This window comes from Eurytemora carolleeae, unplaced genomic scaffold (genome assembly GCF_000591075.1).
Source record: "Eurytemora carolleeae unplaced genomic scaffold, Eaff_2.0 scaffold179, whole genome shotgun sequence".
In the NCBI taxonomy this organism is placed as follows: Eukaryota; Metazoa; Arthropoda; class Copepoda; order Calanoida; family Temoridae; genus Eurytemora; species Eurytemora carolleeae.
In genome coordinates, this window is record NW_019396088.1 from 88,351 (window position 1) to 107,616 (window position 19,266).

The 19,266-nt window shown below is 32.6% G+C and overlaps 1 protein-coding gene across 3 annotated transcripts; it reads left to right on the forward strand.

The window, feature by feature from the left end:
- The first annotated feature begins 270 nt into the window (after positions 1-270).
- LOC111718353 (ankyrin repeat domain-containing protein 29) lies at positions 271-17,946 on the forward strand. Of its 3 annotated transcripts, none has more exons than XM_023493920.1 (15): positions 274-456; positions 1,227-1,337; positions 5,654-5,745; positions 6,200-6,231; positions 7,255-7,328; positions 7,578-7,646; positions 8,702-8,764; positions 9,394-9,858; positions 10,653-10,694; positions 11,454-11,525; positions 13,489-13,557; positions 15,327-15,413; positions 16,443-16,540; positions 16,815-17,049; positions 17,127-17,946. In XM_023493920.1, exons 2-15 carry the CDS (start codon positions 1,227-1,229, stop codon positions 17,343-17,345), a joined length of 1,728 nt encoding a protein of 575 aa, XP_023349688.1. In that variant the 5' UTR covers positions 274-456; the 3' UTR covers positions 17,346-17,946. The 3 variants fall into 3 exon arrangements, with proteins under 3 accessions (XP_023349690.1, XP_023349688.1, XP_023349689.1); XM_023493921.1 differs by having other exon boundaries at positions 274-402; XM_023493922.1 differs by lacking the exons at positions 16,443-16,540; positions 16,815-17,049; positions 17,127-17,946 and adding an exon at positions 15,813-15,916 and having other exon boundaries at positions 271-456.
- The last annotated feature ends 1,320 nt before the right edge of the window (positions 17,947-19,266 follow it).

Consider the following 19,266-nt stretch of genomic DNA (forward strand, 5'->3'; position numbering starts at 1 on the left):
CCAACTGAAAATAATTATGATTACAATCAATAATCATTAATATCTAGTTTATACTAGATCAGACAAAGTTATTGAGGGTACCTTTGTAAATTGAGCATTAATATCTAGTTCATACTAGATCAGACAAAGATTATGATGAACATTGTTTTACCGCAGCAGTGAATAGTAATGCTTAAGTAATTTTTGTAGAAACCCCAAACCACAACTAAAACTGATTAGTTTTTAAACTATAAACATGAATTCATACTTGATCAGACAAAACGTTTACCAGTCAATGATTATCAATTTTAGATTTTTACCTAAATATTTCACACAATCTTTAGCGTATCAAAATATCCCTACTTAAGAATGTGATTTTCTTAAGCCATGCAGAAAAATAAAATGGATTTAGGTTAAAATGAGGTGATCTAGTAGACTATAGCTAAATTTTAAACATAATCGTCTGAGTTTTTGAAGTTAAGTATGCTTTGGCTAAAACAGTAATTAATCATTTCATCAAAATGAAACTGTTTATCATTATTATGTTTATTATTGTTATTAATATATTTTATGAAACTATTTTGTACTTTATCATTCTTCCTCACTTTATCGTGAATTTCATAATGAACGTGCTATAAAGTAATCATCGTGCAATAAAGTTAAATTAGCTAAACATTATAGCACGTGTGCTATGAGGTTTTGATTGGTTCCCGGATTTTTTCCAAAAAATTTAGGATATTTCCCAAAAAAAAAATTTCAATTCAAATGAAAATAAAATTGAAATCAACTTTATATTTGGACTGCTTTGATTGAATCAAAAATCGAGAAATAGCTACTGAAATAAGACAAGTACACACACGTTTCATAAAATTGCCTATAACACTATAATTTTTGCACGACGTGCTATAAAGTTTTTGAACTTGAATTTTCTCCATATCTCAAGGTTCTCGCCTTCTTGATGAAGAGACAATTTCTGCCCAAAAACTTGATAACACTGCGAACCAAAATAACAGTGTTATAAATAGTTAATATAGCCTTATATCTGTAGATAAAGCTCTTTACTCATATACATATAACTTTTTATGTTTGCTATAGCTGACCAAACGGCCGTACCCAATTTTCTGGATTTTTTTATTTTAGGCAGGGTAACATTACGCGAAAAATATTTAAATTATTTTTCTGTGAAATTTGAAAATATTTTACAAATTATTATATCAATGATATTTTACATATTTTTATTTTTCTAGATGGAGTGTCGAATGTCTGGTCTACTGCATGCCCGAGCCCGTGAAGGAGATGTAGAAGGGGTTGTTCAAGTTCTAGACTCAGGACGTGTTCATGTTGACTGCAAGGATCAGGTATAGGGGTAGGACGCATAGATAAGTTGTACAAGGGGTAGGACGTACATTTAAGTAGTATGAGGACTGAGGTGTAGGACGCACATATCAGTAGTATGATGGGTAGGACGCATAGATTTGTTGTGCAAAGGCTAGGACGCACATTTAAATAGTATGTGGGGTAGAACGTATAGATGGTTTGTGCAATAGGTAGGACACACGTTTAAGTAGCATAAAGGGTAGGACGCAGATATAAGTAGCATGAAGGGAAGGACGCACATATAAGTAGCATTAAGGGAAGGACGCACATATAAGTAGCATGAAGGGATGGACGCAGATATAAGTAGCATGAAGGGAAGGACGCACATATAAGTAGCATGAAGGGATGGACGCACATATAAGTAGCATAAAGGGAAGGACGCACATATAGGTAGCATGAAGGGAAGGACGCACTTATTACTTAAAAATCATGACATTTTTGAATTTTCCCTCTCCTCTTCTTGTTGTTCCCCTGTGCAGGTTAAATTTCGAGAATTTAGTACAGAATATTATTAGCTAAGTTCAGGGGGTGGCATTGTATTATATTAGATTATTAAATCACGTTCAGGGTTTAATTTACGACGTCTCCGACCTTTATAGAAGTATATCAGAATCTGATGTTTTCTCTAATAAAACTAGTGTTGCAAAGTATAGAAGTATATCAGAATCTGATGTTTTCTCTAATAAAACTAGTGTTGCAAAGTATAGAAGTATATTAGAATCTGATGTTTGTCTCTAATAAAACTAGTGTTACAAAGTATAGAAGTATATTAGAATCTGATGTTTTCTCTAATAAAACTAGTGTTGCAAAGTATACAAGTATATTAGAATCAGATGTTTTCTCTAATAAAACTAGTGTTGCAAAGTATACAAGTATATTAGAATCTGATCGCATATAGAAAACAATTGATCTTCAGCACTCGCTCTGCCCGCGAGAATATAGTAGCATTCTCGATTTTTTTCCACATCGTTTTGCTTGCTCTAATCCTGGTTAATTATCGACTTTGTATAGCCACCCTCCCCCCTGGGAGGGGGAGGTTCGATGGTATTTGATATACTTCTTTTAACTCGTTTGCTACTATTGGGATCCCAATTATGACTATCAACGAATGTTCAAGATATTGGGATTGGGCTTGGTTTGGGAATTATAAGGTATATGAATACGATATGACCAATTGGGAGTAGATAAAATAGTTTGTGAATTAGAATGAATATCAACTTAAAAGGAAGTTGGGATTGGGATGAAAATCAACTGTAGAGAAATTTGGGATTGAAAGAATTGGTATTAGGAATCAATCAGTGTTAGGATGATAAGAAGGGAAGGGTAGTTAGAGTAATTGGGAAGATTGTGCAAAGGAATATATGTGTTTTGGGAACCACTGTGTTGGAAGATAATAGATAAGATATTGTAACTTAGAAGAGGAGTACAGATAAATAAAATAAGTGTATGTAAAATTTGGAAAGAAAGAACTGTAAAGTGGATAAAAGCTTAATAGGGATGAAGACGACATTTTAGAAGTAATAAATAGATTATTGTCAAATTAGAATAATGCAATAATCCGCTTTGGATATGAACACAAAATAGAAAAGAAATTTTTGGTAGATAACGTGATTATTCTTAGTAAAAGACTGGAATTTTTTATTTCCTTTAATGCATTTTATTATATCTACAATATATTTTATTTTTCACAAGATTTATTGAAGAAAGTTCCCCCTGAGTAATCACTAAAAGATTTTCCTTTGTTGCGAAATTTCTCTTTTCAATCCTAATTTATACAAGAAGAAAATAAATAAGCTTGCGGCATTCCTCTCAGATTATCAGGAGGGTTTATGGATTTATCTTAGTTGTATTCTTAGAGGGTGGGGTGGCTACTGGCTAGTGTGTGACACCTGTTCTCGTTAGTCACTAAAGTTAAGCACATTTGTTCACGGCCAATAACTGGATTGGTATATCCAGACGGGTTCGATTCCCGCACTCCTCACAAACCTGTGGTTTCAAAAATATCTGGTTAAGCAGTTATGACCACCTGGCATCTCTCGCAGCAAAAGGGTGCGCGCTTTCTATGCAATAAGAACGAATTACTTGAAATGGATTGATCCAAGTGAATGATGATGAAGAGAGGAAAGGTGGACAAGCTATAGGTTCCTGGAGGTATCCAATCCGGGTTTACAAATGATTGGGAAGAATGAGTGTCATGTGATGACCCGGGCCTCATTCCAGATATATCAGAAGAATTCCTGCACTCTAGTATTTTCAGGTCTAAGAAGCCCTTAGGCAGTTGGAGTCAGCCCTCTTCTCAGAATAAATGAAGCGTGGACTGATGAATGTGCTACCAAATACAACCCCTGGCAGATCAATATTAAAAACCCAAACACCAAACTTATGCAATAGAAAAATCCCAAGATTTGCTCGTAAAAAAATCTGTTTTAATTTTGTTTACTGAGTTGGAAATTTTAGGGTTGGATACCCATGATAACGATCGCTTGATCTCGACATCCACAGTGCACTTTTTAATTTTACCCTTAATTAATCTACCTGATTTCTTCTTCTGTTCTCTTCTTGGTTTAGCAAAATGCTGCCGTTGTTCCACAAACGATACTGTTTACGGGATATCAAATACAGATTAAATTAATCTGCAGATTAACAAAACATCGAGATTGAGCGCTGATCCAGATTTCCACAATACAAGAGTTCCCATCTCAAAAGCTTATACTAAAAGCATTTTATTTGAAATTGTCAACAAAAACCCAGAGAAAGATATTTGAAAATATCTTTATCTCTAAATTTCTTCTTATTATCGAACAAAATATTTGTAATCTCGAAATGCTATTTTAAAATTTTCTATAAATCATATCATTTCCGGTTCCCCCTGTTTTTCCCCTGGTACAATTCCTTATATATCATTGTTAAAACAAATTCGAAAAATAAGGAAGACGATTGTACCAACTCAAATGCCGATGTTAATTCTCTGGATGTGTGTGTACTCAGGATCCATTTTCCCAATACAACACACCACACATGTCAGATCCCCGCTCACCCTAGCTCCCGCTAAACGTATCTATCCAGGTACAAATCTTCCGCTATCAAACTCAACCAGGACTGAATCCAAGGCTCTAAAAGACACACAGGGACATAATCGTAGCTATCAAAATCCAGCTACTAATACCTCTAAATGATGGGGACGATCTAGTGCTCTAATTGCCACACAGGAACGCTATACAACAAGCTATATATCGATCCCAAATGATGGTGACGATCCAGTGCTCTAAATGCCACACAAGGACACAAGCTTAGCTATACAACAAACAGTACTGAGTTAATCTATAAACTAAACTTAATTTAATATCTTATGTCACAAGTTAACATGACTTGACGTAGTTACAATTCCTTCGTCGTTATCTATATCATATGATTAAGACAATCATAGTTACGTACTAACAATGTACGTCTTTATAAGATAAATGAGAATAGATATAACGTAGTTAAGCTATTTCCACATATGTTTATACCGCAACTTAAGTATGTCGCCTGATTTAATCTAATCATGCTACGGTATTCAATTAAAACGCAGTTTCAATGAATAATATCATTATGTATAAGTCTATAATCTCAAATTTTTAATCGTGCATCACATACTGCAAGTTTTACAGCATATAATGTATACACGATTTTTGCTACATAATTAAGATTTATTACTCCCTCATCCCCCATCTCTGCTTTCTTTACTATCAAAATTAAACATTTTTCATAAAAAAAAAATTCTAAGGTTATCTGTGTGGCATTTTTATGACATTAACATGAAAATTTTAAATTTTCGTTCCCTAGAAGAAATATATATATATATATGGTAGCGCTGGTAAAGGAAAATAAAAAAAACTTAAAACGACGTAAATGTTGGCAATTATTTTACTATGAAATCTTCATGTTTTTAGTTTTTTTTTCATAAAGACAAAATATATTTGTTTTGCACATTTGAGCATGTTGTGCTAACTGATTAAGGTTCAAATCGATTTAACTTCGATTTTAACTTTAACAAGATCACTTGATCAATTGATAAAACTGGAATTAATTTGACAAAAATAAAAAAAAACCTTTTTCAATGATCATTCCTTTATAAAAAGCTGGTTTTTTGGTATGCAACAATTTTCATTGAATCCCACCCCTAAGGAATATTTACAAATATTTACAAAGGAATGTCATTTACCCTCAGACAAATTAGAATCAATGGAAATTTAAACCCCCGAGGGATTTAATGATAAACCCGAGGGCTGTTACATTTGTAACAATATTATTTTAGGACGGGACAACTCCTTTAATGGTTGCCTGCTCATCAGGGAAAGTGGGTGTGGTCAAGATTTTACTAGACGAGGGGGCAGATCCAAATATCAGGTTAATAACAATTATTAAATATCATTTCAGCAGAAAATCATTTTTTAAGTGTATTATTAATCTATATTGAACCAAAGTTTTTTTTTGTAAGACCAACAAAAACAATAATGGCAGCAATGATAATAATAATAATAATAATAATAATAATAATAATAATAATAATAATAATAATAATAGTATTAGTTAATAAAATAAAACAAGACATTCATATATATATATATAAATATGTTGCGTATAGCCGGCCAAACTGCTGGACCTATTGGGCTGAAATTTTTTGTGGACACACATGAGTAGCTAGCTTGGGGGTGTTATAGGCATAAAAAAGCGATTTTTTCCACATTTTTTTGGAATAATTTAAACAAAAATCCAATTTTTTTTCGTTCACGGGGAACGCCGGGCCCAATTCAGTTAGTAATAATTATAATAATAATAATAATAATAATACTTTATTTAGGAAAATTACTGGAGTGTCTGCAGCCTTTATTGGTAAATACTAAATTTTATATTTCTATTTATTTATCAATTGAAGAAAATATTTAGTTCTTCTAATTAACTGATAAATCAATAGATATGTTTTTTAAAAAGCACTTTAATTTAAGTAAACATTTTTGTATAAAAGGTCAGCTTAATTGATTACAATTTGCCAGTTCATGAATTAATGAAATAATAGATTTATTGTTTTGATTAATGTTTATTTTCTTACTTTGATAAGATGTTTGATGAGTAAATATTTTCAATAAAAGAGACTGCAGAGCAGATCTAATTTCAAGCTGACCATGCATATACAGTGTGTCATTTCAGATTCTCGATGGTTCCCTAAAAACTTTTGTCTGATTAAGGATTTATTTTTTTCTGTGAGAAAATATGTGTAGGTTTTCTGTTAGAAAATATGTTTAGGTTTTCTGTTAGAAAATATTTGTAGGTTTTCTGTTAGAAAATATGTGTAGGTTTTCAAATTCAAATTGAACAATAATAGGCAGGGGACTGTAAAAGTCTGGCCGTGCCATCAAAGTTTAAACCGAGCCGGCATCACTCTAGTATGCCGAATCCATTAGCGCCTGATCCAATGAGGGTTCAGCCATGTGTTTGGTGTCTATTCTGAACCAATAGAAATTGCATGGCGGTAACATCTATCTTTCTATCTATTTCATAATAAAATTAGAGATAATAACAGTGATATGATGCAGAGAAATGTCAGGAAACTGTCAGAATGAAACACTCTTTAAGGTAGAAAAACGACCCACTCATTCAGAAAACAGGGTTCAGCTACCGTAGTGAATAGAACAGTATAATCTTTAAATGTAGGATCACATGAAAGTTTAACGACACATTACCTCTAGATAAAAGATAAAAAGAGGCAACGATACATTTGTTTATCCTGAGGCCGAATTTAAAGAAACCGGTTTTTGGCGGATTTGAGACGCGGCTCAAATTCACTAAATTCGAACCTCTGTATTACCCTCTTTATGAATGGTTAACACTCCCTTAAATGAAGTATTGTTTGTTTAGCTTGTCAGGGAGGTTTTCTAGATATACTTAAACTACTCAGGCAGGCAGGTGGCGATATAAACTTACAATCACAGGTATCATTATTATTAGCGTTACCATTGATATTGTCATGATTATTATTATTATTAGAATTGTTATATTGTTATTATTATTATTATTATTATTATTTTTATTATTATTATTGTTATTATGATTATTATTATTGTTATTATTATTATTATTATTAGAATTATCATTGTTATCATTGTTATTATTGCTATAATAATTTTTACTGTTTAAGTATTGTTTTTATTATTAACGTTATCATTTTTTTTTATTTTCAGGAGGGAGGTACACCTCTAATGATAGCTGCACAGGCTGGTCATCTTGATTTAGTACAACACCTCATAAAGGTTAATCACGTCAAATTAAAGTAAATTCCACGTCAAATTCAAATCTTTTAGGTTTTCAATAATAACGCCTTCTTAATGTAGAGCTATTGAGAAGAATTAAAAGGTTTTGAATTTCTTATATTTAATCGAATAAAGGAATTGAGTTTTGCCACGAACTAAATTTTCTAATTCCCATATCTTTGCAACCTGATAAGGCAAATCTTTGATATTTCATACTTAGACTATTTAATCTAACAGGATCCATAGTTTCGAATAACAAAGGTCTACGACATTGGGTTAGCAAATCAGCGTTTGTGGCAAAAACTCAGTTCCTTTGCTTATCTCTTACTTGTGTGGAACATGACAACTAGAGGAGCTACGAGGTCACAATAAACGTTCCTTGCTCCTACTGTCTAATTAGAGGGGTATATATATATAATATATCCAAGACTCTGTGTCACGTGTGTGACCTGTAAAGTTTTGACTCTTATCATTTCTAAAATATACATTAAATAGTCCAAAATGGGCTCTGCCTCTGAGGTAACTTTTAGGTAATGTACTAGTTGCAATAAATAAAGTAACCAAGCAAGGATTTTTTTAAAAACAATTTTTAAATATAAAAAAAGAATCAGGAAAACTCCTTGGGTATCTCTATATTTTACCATAATTAATAAAATTGATAGTAAAAATTAATAACTTTTAAATAAAATCTGGACTGGGCCCACTTTGAAGTTCTGCTGTTTGGTCTGAACAGAGTGTAAAGATATAAACCATGTTTCTGATAACATTTTCTTTTATGGATATTTTTATAATTATTTTTGTAATTAAAGGAGTTGTAAGGCCTTCCATTTAAAAATTAACAGCATCGATTCACAACAGTACCCTTCAAACCTTTGACTGATAATCAAGGACAGAGAACTCTTTGTTTATATGTGAAAAGTGTTTCTGTAGATAATAATAATAGTATAAAGAAAAGTCTGTCCAGGGTTTATAGAGTACCGTTGTGAATCAGTTATGCACCTCTTCAAATGAAAGGTCACTTGAAATTACGCTTACAATCCTTTTAAATATTTAAGGAGGGAGCAAGCTTAAATACTACTATGTGGGATGGAGCTACAGCTTTGTTTCTTGCTGCCCAGGTCAGTTTAAAGGGACTGTTCAGTTATTTAAATAAACATTTTGTCCTAACTTGTAAGCTTTAGGTGGCTTAAGTTTTATGTACTTGCTTGATAAGTGTTTGATTCTGACAGTTCTTCCAGTGTTTCTGCTTAAAATAGATCCGCAAGTTATTTTTATTTATTTTATCCTTAATCACACACAAAGCTTTTAATGGTACCGTTGTGAATCAGGAGAGCAACTCAACAAATGGCGGTTAACTTGAAATTATAAGTACCGTAACATCTGCATGTACTGAGCTGAAAACTTTAGTATGGTGGATATCGAGACCAATGCTTGATCTCCTCTTTTTCTAAATCTCCAGATTAAATAATGTTGGTTCTCCTCTTGTTATTAATCTCCAGATTAATTAACCGATCGGGATTAAGGATATCCCATTCTTAAGTTGTCAGCTCTGTATTTATGTTATTAGTCCAATGAGCTCTGGCTCAGCAATTGTGCAATGTGAACAGACCAATTTCACCTAATAAGCAATTTGATAACTTGCTAGTAAAGTTATTTTCTTTGTAACAAGATCCAATGCACTTCAGTATTGCTTTAATGTCGTCTTCCTATTCTACTATTTTCTGGTTATCACAGTATGTTTTTTTAGAACGGCTGCAGCAGAGTAGTGGAAGAGTTATTGAGTACAAGGGACAAGGAGGAGATAGAACAGATTACAAGGGACAAGGAGGATATAAAACAGATTACAAGGGACAAGGAGGAGATAGAACAGATTACAAGGGACACGAGGGAGATAGAACAGATTACAAGGGACAAGAGGGAGATTGAACAGATTACAAGGGACAAGGGAGAGATAGAACAGATAACAAGGGACAAGAGGGAGATTGAACAGATTACAAGGGACACGAGGGAGATAGAACAGATTACAAGGGAAAAAATTGTCACAAGGGGGGCTGGATTTTCGAACGAACGGGATTGTGACGGATTAGATAAACAGAAAAGGGATTGTATTGGATTGGATCAGCAGAGAAGAGATGGAGCTACACCATTATGGATTGCAGCTCAGATGGGACATCAAGATATTGTTCAAATCCTTCTCAAAGCCGGAGCACAGGAATTTATTTTAAATTAAAAAACAGCAATTTATAGGTCTTTATCATAAAAAAAATCCAAATTAGGCTGTCTTTAAGATTAAATAAAGGCTATTTTTTTCTCACGTATTTGGTTAACAGTGTCTCTTGGATCAGATTTAATTAATTAATTAATTAATTATTCAAATGTTTATGAGGATTTGAATCGGTGATTCAGGATTTGAACCGCCGGTAGGTAGTTAAGCGACCTCTCAAGCTCTCTAGTTTCTAGATAATTTGTAGATTTACCAAACTTAGTAGTTTTTTAGATAAGAAAATAAGTTTTGCCATAAACTCAAGTCAACATCTTGGAAACCTGATAGTGTAAAACGTTGATATTTCAAAATTAGATTATATAGAAATATCAAAGGTCTCTGTCATTATGTTTCTAAAAGATAGAGATTAGATCTTCAAAGATTGCGACAAAAAATATAGTTCCTTGTACGAAAAATTACTGAGTTTAGTAAACCTATAAATTATCTAGAAAATAAAAAGTCACTGAAAAGTGAAAATGTCTTTTTTTTCAAACTCAAAACTTGCATTCAAGTTTGTTTAGAGAAGAATAGAAAATTCTAAATACTTCAAAATAAGTTTCTTGAAACTAAAAATTAGATACAGGGTGACCTGTATTAGATACAGGGTGACCCATAGCAAATGAGACTTAATTCAGAGACGACTGAACAGAATTTAGTTAAACTTTTTTCAAATACATTGAGCTTAAAACTGTTATTTTGTTTTAAAGTTTGGCAAATGTAAATAAATTTTTGAATGAGTATAGGTCGATTTAGCCAGAGGGGATGGTGCTACTCCTTTGTATAAGGTAAAAATTGAACCAAATTTTATTTTACAACAAAATAAAATGTTAAGCCGTCTTAAATTTAATTTTCTACTCCTTTTATCATTGCAACCTGACAAAATTAAATATTAAAAGTTTACAACATCAAACGCAAAGGTTAGATAATTAGAGTTTTTGATCATTAATCAGTTCAGGAAGTATAATAAACGTAATTTCAAGTGAAAAACGACGACATTTATCCTCGTTGTTTAGATTAAATTTTACAATACACCGTTATGTACATACAGGGTGTCCCACGAAACATGACAATAGGAAGACGACTTGAAAGTCGTCTTTGGTATTTGAATTTATTTTTGACATTTAGTCTTCTATCTACTTTAACATGTATGATTCTTGAAACAATTATCACATAATTCTCCTAGCCCTGGCATTTCCAAAAAGTGGTCTGCGTTTTTTGTGCTTTCAATATTACCTGAGATATAAAGAGTTTGGTTCAGATTTCAATTTTGTTAAATAAAAGCAAAATTGTCGAAATCTGAACGAAATTCTTCATATCTCGGGCAATATTGAAAGCACAAAAAAGGCAGACCACATTTTGGAAATGGCAGGACAAGGGAAATTTTGTGATTATTATCTCTAGAAATTTACTTCTAAAATTAGGTTGACAAATAAACGCAGCAAATTATATCAAAAATCAAGACGACATTCAAGTCGTCCTGCATACTGTCATGTTTCGTGGGACACCCTGTACGTCAACGGTCTATTTAATAAAGAATTATTTAGGCATGTGATAAAGGGCATAGAGAGGTTGTCAAAGAAATATTGAAATTCAGACCGAATCTTGGAATTTTACAGGTAGATATAGTGAGACACAGATCATCTCCTCTATATTTTGGTTTACTTGGTTGATCTTCAAAATAAATGATACTTTTTGAAACCCTCAAGATCAAATAGATTGTCAAGTACAATAGATGGCAACTGAAAAATCGACCAAAATCGATCAACACAACGTCATATGTGTCAAAAGAAAAAAAAGACTACATGTCCTCTAATTAGTTGATATGATTTCTAAGATTCGGTGGAGATAAATGTCGTCTTTGAAGGAATACGTAAAAAATATTTACAATTCAAAATTAGATAGAGTATTTTTACTGTCGTTTGGTGGCTTAATTATTTTTCTCTGTATATCTATGTAAACTGAATAGTATGAGGGAGGGCGGTGGGGGGGGTCCAGGCCCCAGCCCTCTAAGTAGCATTAAAGTAAATATTTCTAGGGTTATTATAAGTTTACTGTTCAATTTCTAAAGCCAGCTAATTTTTTTAAAAATTTAGAATGCTAACTTTGTGAAACACTCATACTTTATACTAATTTTACAAAAAATCATTTGGATTACCTACTATATATAAATTTGGCTTGTCTTGGTGTCTGTTTGTCTGTTTGTTTGTTTGTTTGTATCCAATCAACGTCAAAACGGCTGAACCAATCGGGCCCAAATTTTTTGTGGGACATCACGTGACCACAGGGAAGGTTTATGAATGGTCAAAATTTCAAATATTTGTCTCCATCAAAATTCGATCTTCATTAAATTTTTGAAAATTTTGAAAATCCACGAAATTTTTTGTGAAAATCCGCGAATTATTTTTGTTTTGTTTTACGATGTAAATAAAGAGAACATGTTCACAATTAATTTAGAAGATGGGCGCGAAGCGAAGCGCCCTATAATAAGGCTAGTGTTTTAAAAGTGACGAAGTTTTGGTGGGTTAAACAATGACTGAAGTATACACATTATATCTCTCACTCTTTCATTTAAAGATCTTGTTGTCTGTCCTATGTATTGTAGTTTACACTGTTCACATGTAATACAGTAAACTACATTTCTGGTTCCATGGGACCATTAATCTCAATCTTCTAACTGGTATAAGAGGATTGTATAGAGGAATTACCTCTCTAGGTCCACCCACAGTGTAGAAATATAAATAGAGAGGAATTACCTCTCTAGGTCCACCCACAGTGTAGAAATATAAATAGCTGAATTACCTCTCTAGGTCCACCCACCGTGTAGAAATATAAAAAGAGAGGAATTATCACTGTTGTTCCACCCAAATATAAATAGAGAGGAATTACCTCTCTAGGTCCACCCACAGTGTAGAAATATAAATAGCTGAATTACCTCTCTAGGTCCACCCACCGTGTAGAAATATAAAAAGAGAGGAATTATCACTGTTGTTCCACCCAGAGTGCAGAAATTCAGATAGACAGGAATTAACTCTCTGGTTCCACACACGTGTAGAAATATAAATAGAGACTAACTAACTCTGTGGTTTCGCTTACAGTTAAGACATATATATAGAGACTAACTAACTCTGTGGTTTCGCCCTGCAGTTAAGACATATATATAGAGACTAACTAACTCTTTGGTTTCACCCACAATGTAGAAATATAAATAGAGAGAAATTAACTCTGTGGTTCACCCACAGTGAAATATAAATAGAGAGAAATTAACTCTGTGGTTCACCCACAGTGCAGAAATACAAATAGAGAGAAATTAACTCTGTGGTTCACCCACAGTGTAGAAATATAAATAGAGAGAAATTAACTCTGTGGTTCACCCACAGTGTAGAAATATAAATAGAGAGAAATTAATAGAGTTTAATTATCGCTTTATTTATTACTATGCCAACTTACTGCTGTCAGGCTCTATTGGAATATATAGGCCATCAACAAACATTCTCCAGTCTCCCTGATCCCGGGGACAGTACTTCTTCTTCTTTCCAGCTACATTTTCTGTTTTAAATCATTATCTTTTTTATTTATTAGAATGGTGAAAGCTGTTTACATGCTGCGGCAGCTAATGGAGACCCTCAAATTGTTAATTATCTGCTCCAGGTACAAAAAACATAATCATCATAATGAGAGGGGTGGGGAGGGGGGCCGGCCCCGGCGGGGGGTCATGGACAAAGAAATTGAGTCATTCCCACGTAGTATTAATTGGACCCCGCGACTGTGAAACGATCCGGCTGGCAAGCACATTTTTGGAACAGGAGAGAGCTTGCCTATCTGTTCCTTAAATCACAAGCTCTTATTTGTTCAACCCAGTTTGTGTCGACCTTAGATATTTCTTTTATGTAAAACAATATATGCTTGAAATAACAAAGGTTTACACCATCAGGTTGCAAAGAAATAGTGATTAGAAAATTTGAGTTTGTAGCACAAGCTCAGTTTATTTGGCTTGTTTCATATTGTATTTTCTCATTACTTCCGCTTTTCTATTCTTAGTACTTTTTCTTTAAGATCATTTTTTCCCTTGTCAAACAAATTAGAAGAAATGGTGACGGAAAACCTAAGAAATGAAATTTGGTATTGGGTTATTAGCGAATATCTGAATCTTGATTTTAATCACCAAGCTTTTTGTTTCAAAAAACACCCCGATGAAAAAATTTTAGGCCAGATTGACTCTAAATATAACCAGATTAGGCCAGATTGGCTCTAAATATAACCAGATTAGGCCAGATTGACTCCAAATATAACCAGATTAGGCCAGATTGACTCTAAATTTAACCAGATTGACTCCAAATATAACCAGATTAGACCAGATTGACGCTAAATATAACCAGATTAGACCAGATTGACTCTAAATATAACCAGATTAGACCTAATGGACGCTAAATATAACCAGATTAGACCAGATTGACTCTAAATTTAACCAGATTAGACCAGATTGACTCTAAATAAAACCAGATTAGACCAGATTGACTCTAAATAAAACCAGATTAAACCAGATTGACTCTAAATATAACCAGATTAGATCAGATTGACTTGAAATATAACCAGCGGCCGAATTTAAAGAATTTGAGCCGCGGCTTAAATTTGAGATGCGGCTTAAATATGGTTGGTTTGACCTAAAATCGTATTTAATGTTTCAAGATTCAAGCCGGCACTCAATTGAAACCGGTTTCAGGCGGATTTGAGACAAGGCTCAAATTCATTAAATTCAGACTCTGATTGGGTTGGATCAGATATAAAATTTACCAGAAATTAGAACTTTGTGTTGTGATCTTCAGCTCATGCAGACTTACAGATTAGTTTAATTCCTCTTTGTTATCCAGTGATGATTATACCTTGTAGGGATACCTTTGTTATCCAGTGATGTTTATACCTTGCAGAGATAACTTTGTTATCCAGTGATGATCATACCTTGTAGGGATAACTTTGTTATCTAGTGATGATTATACCTTGTAGGGCTAACTTTGTTATCCAGTGATGATTATACCTTGCATGGATACCTTTGTTATCCAGTGATGATTATACCTTGCAGAGATAACTTTGTTATCCAGTGATGATTATACTTAGCAGGGATAACTTTGTTATCCAGTGATGATTATACCTTGCAGGGATAACTTGAACTAAGGGATCAAGCACTTAAACTCAAATTTAAAAGTGTCTAGATTGGATATCAAGATCAAGCTTTCAAGAATAACGATACTCAAAAGTTCTGACCAAGTCAGATCCAAATATAACCTGTTTGGGTTGGATAACATGAAAATGTACTAAATAACCATTTTAAGCCTGATCAGAAGGAAATGTTTCCAGTTTGAACCGGACTAGTTCTAAATATTACTGTTTTTATTTAAATCTAATCCATACCATTAATTTAGGCCGGATCTGTTCCAAATATAACCAACTTGGGAGGTGCTACACCTCTGGATATGGCTACAGGAGATGCTAAGCAATGTCTAGCAAAGGTTTGTTGTTATCATCATATAGTGATGTTTTTATTCATCCACATAATCCTAATTTCCCAATAGTATCCCATTTAAACCTTTTTTGCTACAGTGAATCCCAGAAATATGAATACATAGTATTTAATAATGCCGTATTACATATTTAAGATCAAATTCCGCGGAAAAATGAGTTTAATATTAATATATTAATTGCATTCATATTTCAGGGCTACAAATATTTACCTTGAATTAATAAATAAAAAGAAGTTTCTTTTGAATTATCAAAAAACTTATGACGGTCTATGTATTCATATATATGGGATTCACTGTAAATTAACAGAGATATTATTGGTTTAAAAAATAGAAAAAATCTTAGATATTTATTTGCTCGCATTATAAAATCAACGATTTGCTTTCCAGGAAAGCTAGTGGCCAGCTGCAACTTTTACAAATCGGAGCTTGAAAGCGAAAAATTAAATGGTTATTGACAAATTTGTTTTTGTGTAAAATTCTCTCTAGAAAGGTTTATTTATGAATGATTAAAGTTCCAAACATTTGCCTCAACCAAATTCGATTGTCATGAAATTTTGAAAATCCACGAAATTTTTTTATTATACTTTTGTTATTAATTTTATTGTTATTTTGTTATTATTACAATGTATACAAAGAGAAAATGTTCACAATTGAAATCGCCCATGTTTAAGTCTATAGTTCATTAAATATATATACATTAAATCTATTTCATAAATGTTTTCCAAATGGCATTAATTTTTTTAAAGGTATAAAAATTTGAAAAGTACAAAAATTGTGAGGAAAAATTGTTATGAAAAGTTTTAGGTGCCCTGAACATTCTTTAAATTATATCAGTTGCAACAATTGCAAATTACAAAATTATTCACGAAATTTCTTAAGTAAAAGGAAGAACTAAGACGACATTGATTTCATCCGTTCATTTCTTCCATTCATTTCTGGTTCTTTTTGTAGGACTTCTGTATCATAACCAGAATTTTGAATTTAAAAATCATTATCTTGATTTTTGTTCATGTGTAGTTAACATCTCACCCTGGAGTTGGGGCAACCAGGGCGTCGAGATCCCCAACCCCTGACAGACTCTCCAGTCTTAGATCTGGGGCTTCAATGTTTTTCAGGTAACACTACCCCCCCCCCCCCTCCCCCCTCCACAAAAACATGCAATGATTGTTGCGAATTTTACGATTTTGCAATTTGCAAATATCTTATCTTATCTTATGCCGTACAATGTTCTAGGAAGCGGGAGGGTATGTTCTCCCTCTCATATGATCAAGCCTATGAAATTTCTGCAGAAACCCATATTTTGGGGGTCATTCTTTTAGACATAATCAATTTATCTTTTAGTAATTTTTAAGTACAAAGACATGCTTAAAAAAATCTATTATACTTCAGGAAAAAACTTGAACACCGATCTCAATCACCTCTTGCATCACCTTTAACATCTCGACAAACTTCTCCTCTAGCCTCTCCAATGAGAAACTCCTTCCATGCTACCAGGAGTCCATCCGCCTCTCCTGCCACACCCTCCACCCTTGACACCCCTGGCTCCACCCCCTCTGGGACTCCAAAACACAGTGTCCAGTTTACGGACCCTGTTTTAATTAAAGATGGAGGAATTGTCACCAAAGTAGGTTATTTTCTTTAAAAAGAAGAAAATTGAAAATATGTCTGTGAGATTCATGAATGTTTTATGTTTATATTTAGGTTCAATGCAAAATTGTGGAAGCAAGGGATCTCTTACAACGAGAAAAAAGTCCGATTCGACTTGTAAATCTCTCTCCAAGCGGTAGTCCCAGCCGGAGAACTAGTTTCTTGACAAGCGATAACTCTTCTCCATTTAACAGTCCTGTGCACAATACCGCGTATTTTAGTCCAGGTCATTCAAGATCGTCTTCGCCCGCTTCTTCCTCGCGAACTCACTGACACGTTGCAGAAACAAATCCCTGACGCCATTTTGTTGATAAAGCAAATCAACGTTACAAAATATGATGAAAGGAAAAATTTAATTCTTTATGGCTTGGAATATGAAATGCAACTAAAAGGAAACTAAATAAACAAAACAAAAGTTAAAATTTTCTTTATAAATTTTCAAAGTAATATTTTTGGAATTGATAATGTTGAACAGAACAGAACTTAAATGAGTAATTCATTAATCAAGAATAATGTTACTTTTAAAATAACAATGTAATCGCAAGAAAATATTTTATGTTTTTACAGACATCTTTTAAGTTTAAAAACCTTCCTAGAGTTTTTTTCAGAATTGTTTAAAAGAAAATTTGGGTTTTTATATAAGGCTCAGTTATTTTTGAAACTCAAAAGTTTAATGTGCATTTGGAAGTCTGAGTTTATTTTTTTGTTGAAACTTGTAATTTGATAACTTTAATGAACTTGTGTTGATTTACAGTGATTTTTGATTAAACATGTACGATATTAAAATTGTTTTATATCAGTGATAATTAAAATTATATTTTTTAGTTTCTAATTTCGTAAGTCATGTATTTCTTTATCAATAAATTAGTCCAAAGAAATTGTGGAAATGAAAAGGATAAATAAAATAAAAATTATTGAATTTTTGTTTTTGTTTACAAAGAAAAATCAATCTTCTGAAGGATGTCGATTATTCATTTTTATTTAAATTAATACCTTTACTTTTTAACCATCATAATGCAACTCTATATAAAAAGGCTAAGGTTAAGTTTGGAAAAATTGTCGCCTTTTTCAATTTTAGAAATGTATCAATGTGCAAAGAAAAATTTTCAAAATGTTGAGTTTTACGTTTTACAAAGAATGAATGATAGCTTGCATATATGCAATTAAACGCTTAATGTGCCAGGAGAGGGGCACAAAGCACACTGGAAGCCTAGTTTTTTTTTTTGATTGACAGAACAGGAAGTTTGATTTCAAAGGGCAACGGTACAAGGTATTCACTTTTTTTGAAAAACAATCATTTCGTTTTGTGAATGGCAGGGAAATAAAGAAAAACGAAAAAAAGATCGGTTATAAAATAAAAAAACATTCGTTTTTTAGTTTTAGTTTGTCGTTTCGTCAACGAAAGTATGTCGCTTTTATTTTTTGACGACCGTCAACGATCAATTTTCATTGACGACTTTTAATAATCAACATTTTTTTGACGACCCTTAGTTCACGATCTTTAACGACTGTTTTCAACGACCCTTTGTTATTATCTTTAACGACAGATAACGACGACCCTGTATATTGTTGACGACAGCCCTAATTGTTAACGATCTGCCTTTGCAGAATAGATTATTTTTACACCAATCATGTTGTTGTTGACATAAATTATCAATGACAATATCGAATAACAAAATCAAATAAATTTCAAGGTGACATTTGTTGAATTAAAAAATGAAGCCTGGGTTTGTGATTTGCTATGATTCAACCAATTACTCGAAAAGTATTTTTAGGAATGTAATTTTCACAATCAAACCATTACTTTCTCAATCCGGTTAATTCTTTAAATCGTCATTTTAATATTCTTACTCAAATAAATTGAACAAAATTTAGAAAAAATACATTTTTTAGTCGAAAACCCCTTAGCTCAGAAAAATCCTTAGATAAAAAACTCTTAGATCAAAAAAAACTCTTTGATAAAAAAACCTTAAATCAGAAAAACCCTTAGATCAGAAAAACTCTCAGAAAACATTTAGGTCATTTCTCTCGTTAGTAAAACCATGTAGGACAATATTAAAAAAACTTTTTTTACGGTAATAAATTTGAAAATAAATGTCTAAAACTCAAATTTAAGAGCAAAAAATTTTCAAAACGATCGTATTCTCAGTTCGTTTTCGTTTTTCAAACGCTTAAAACGATATGTTTGTTCGTT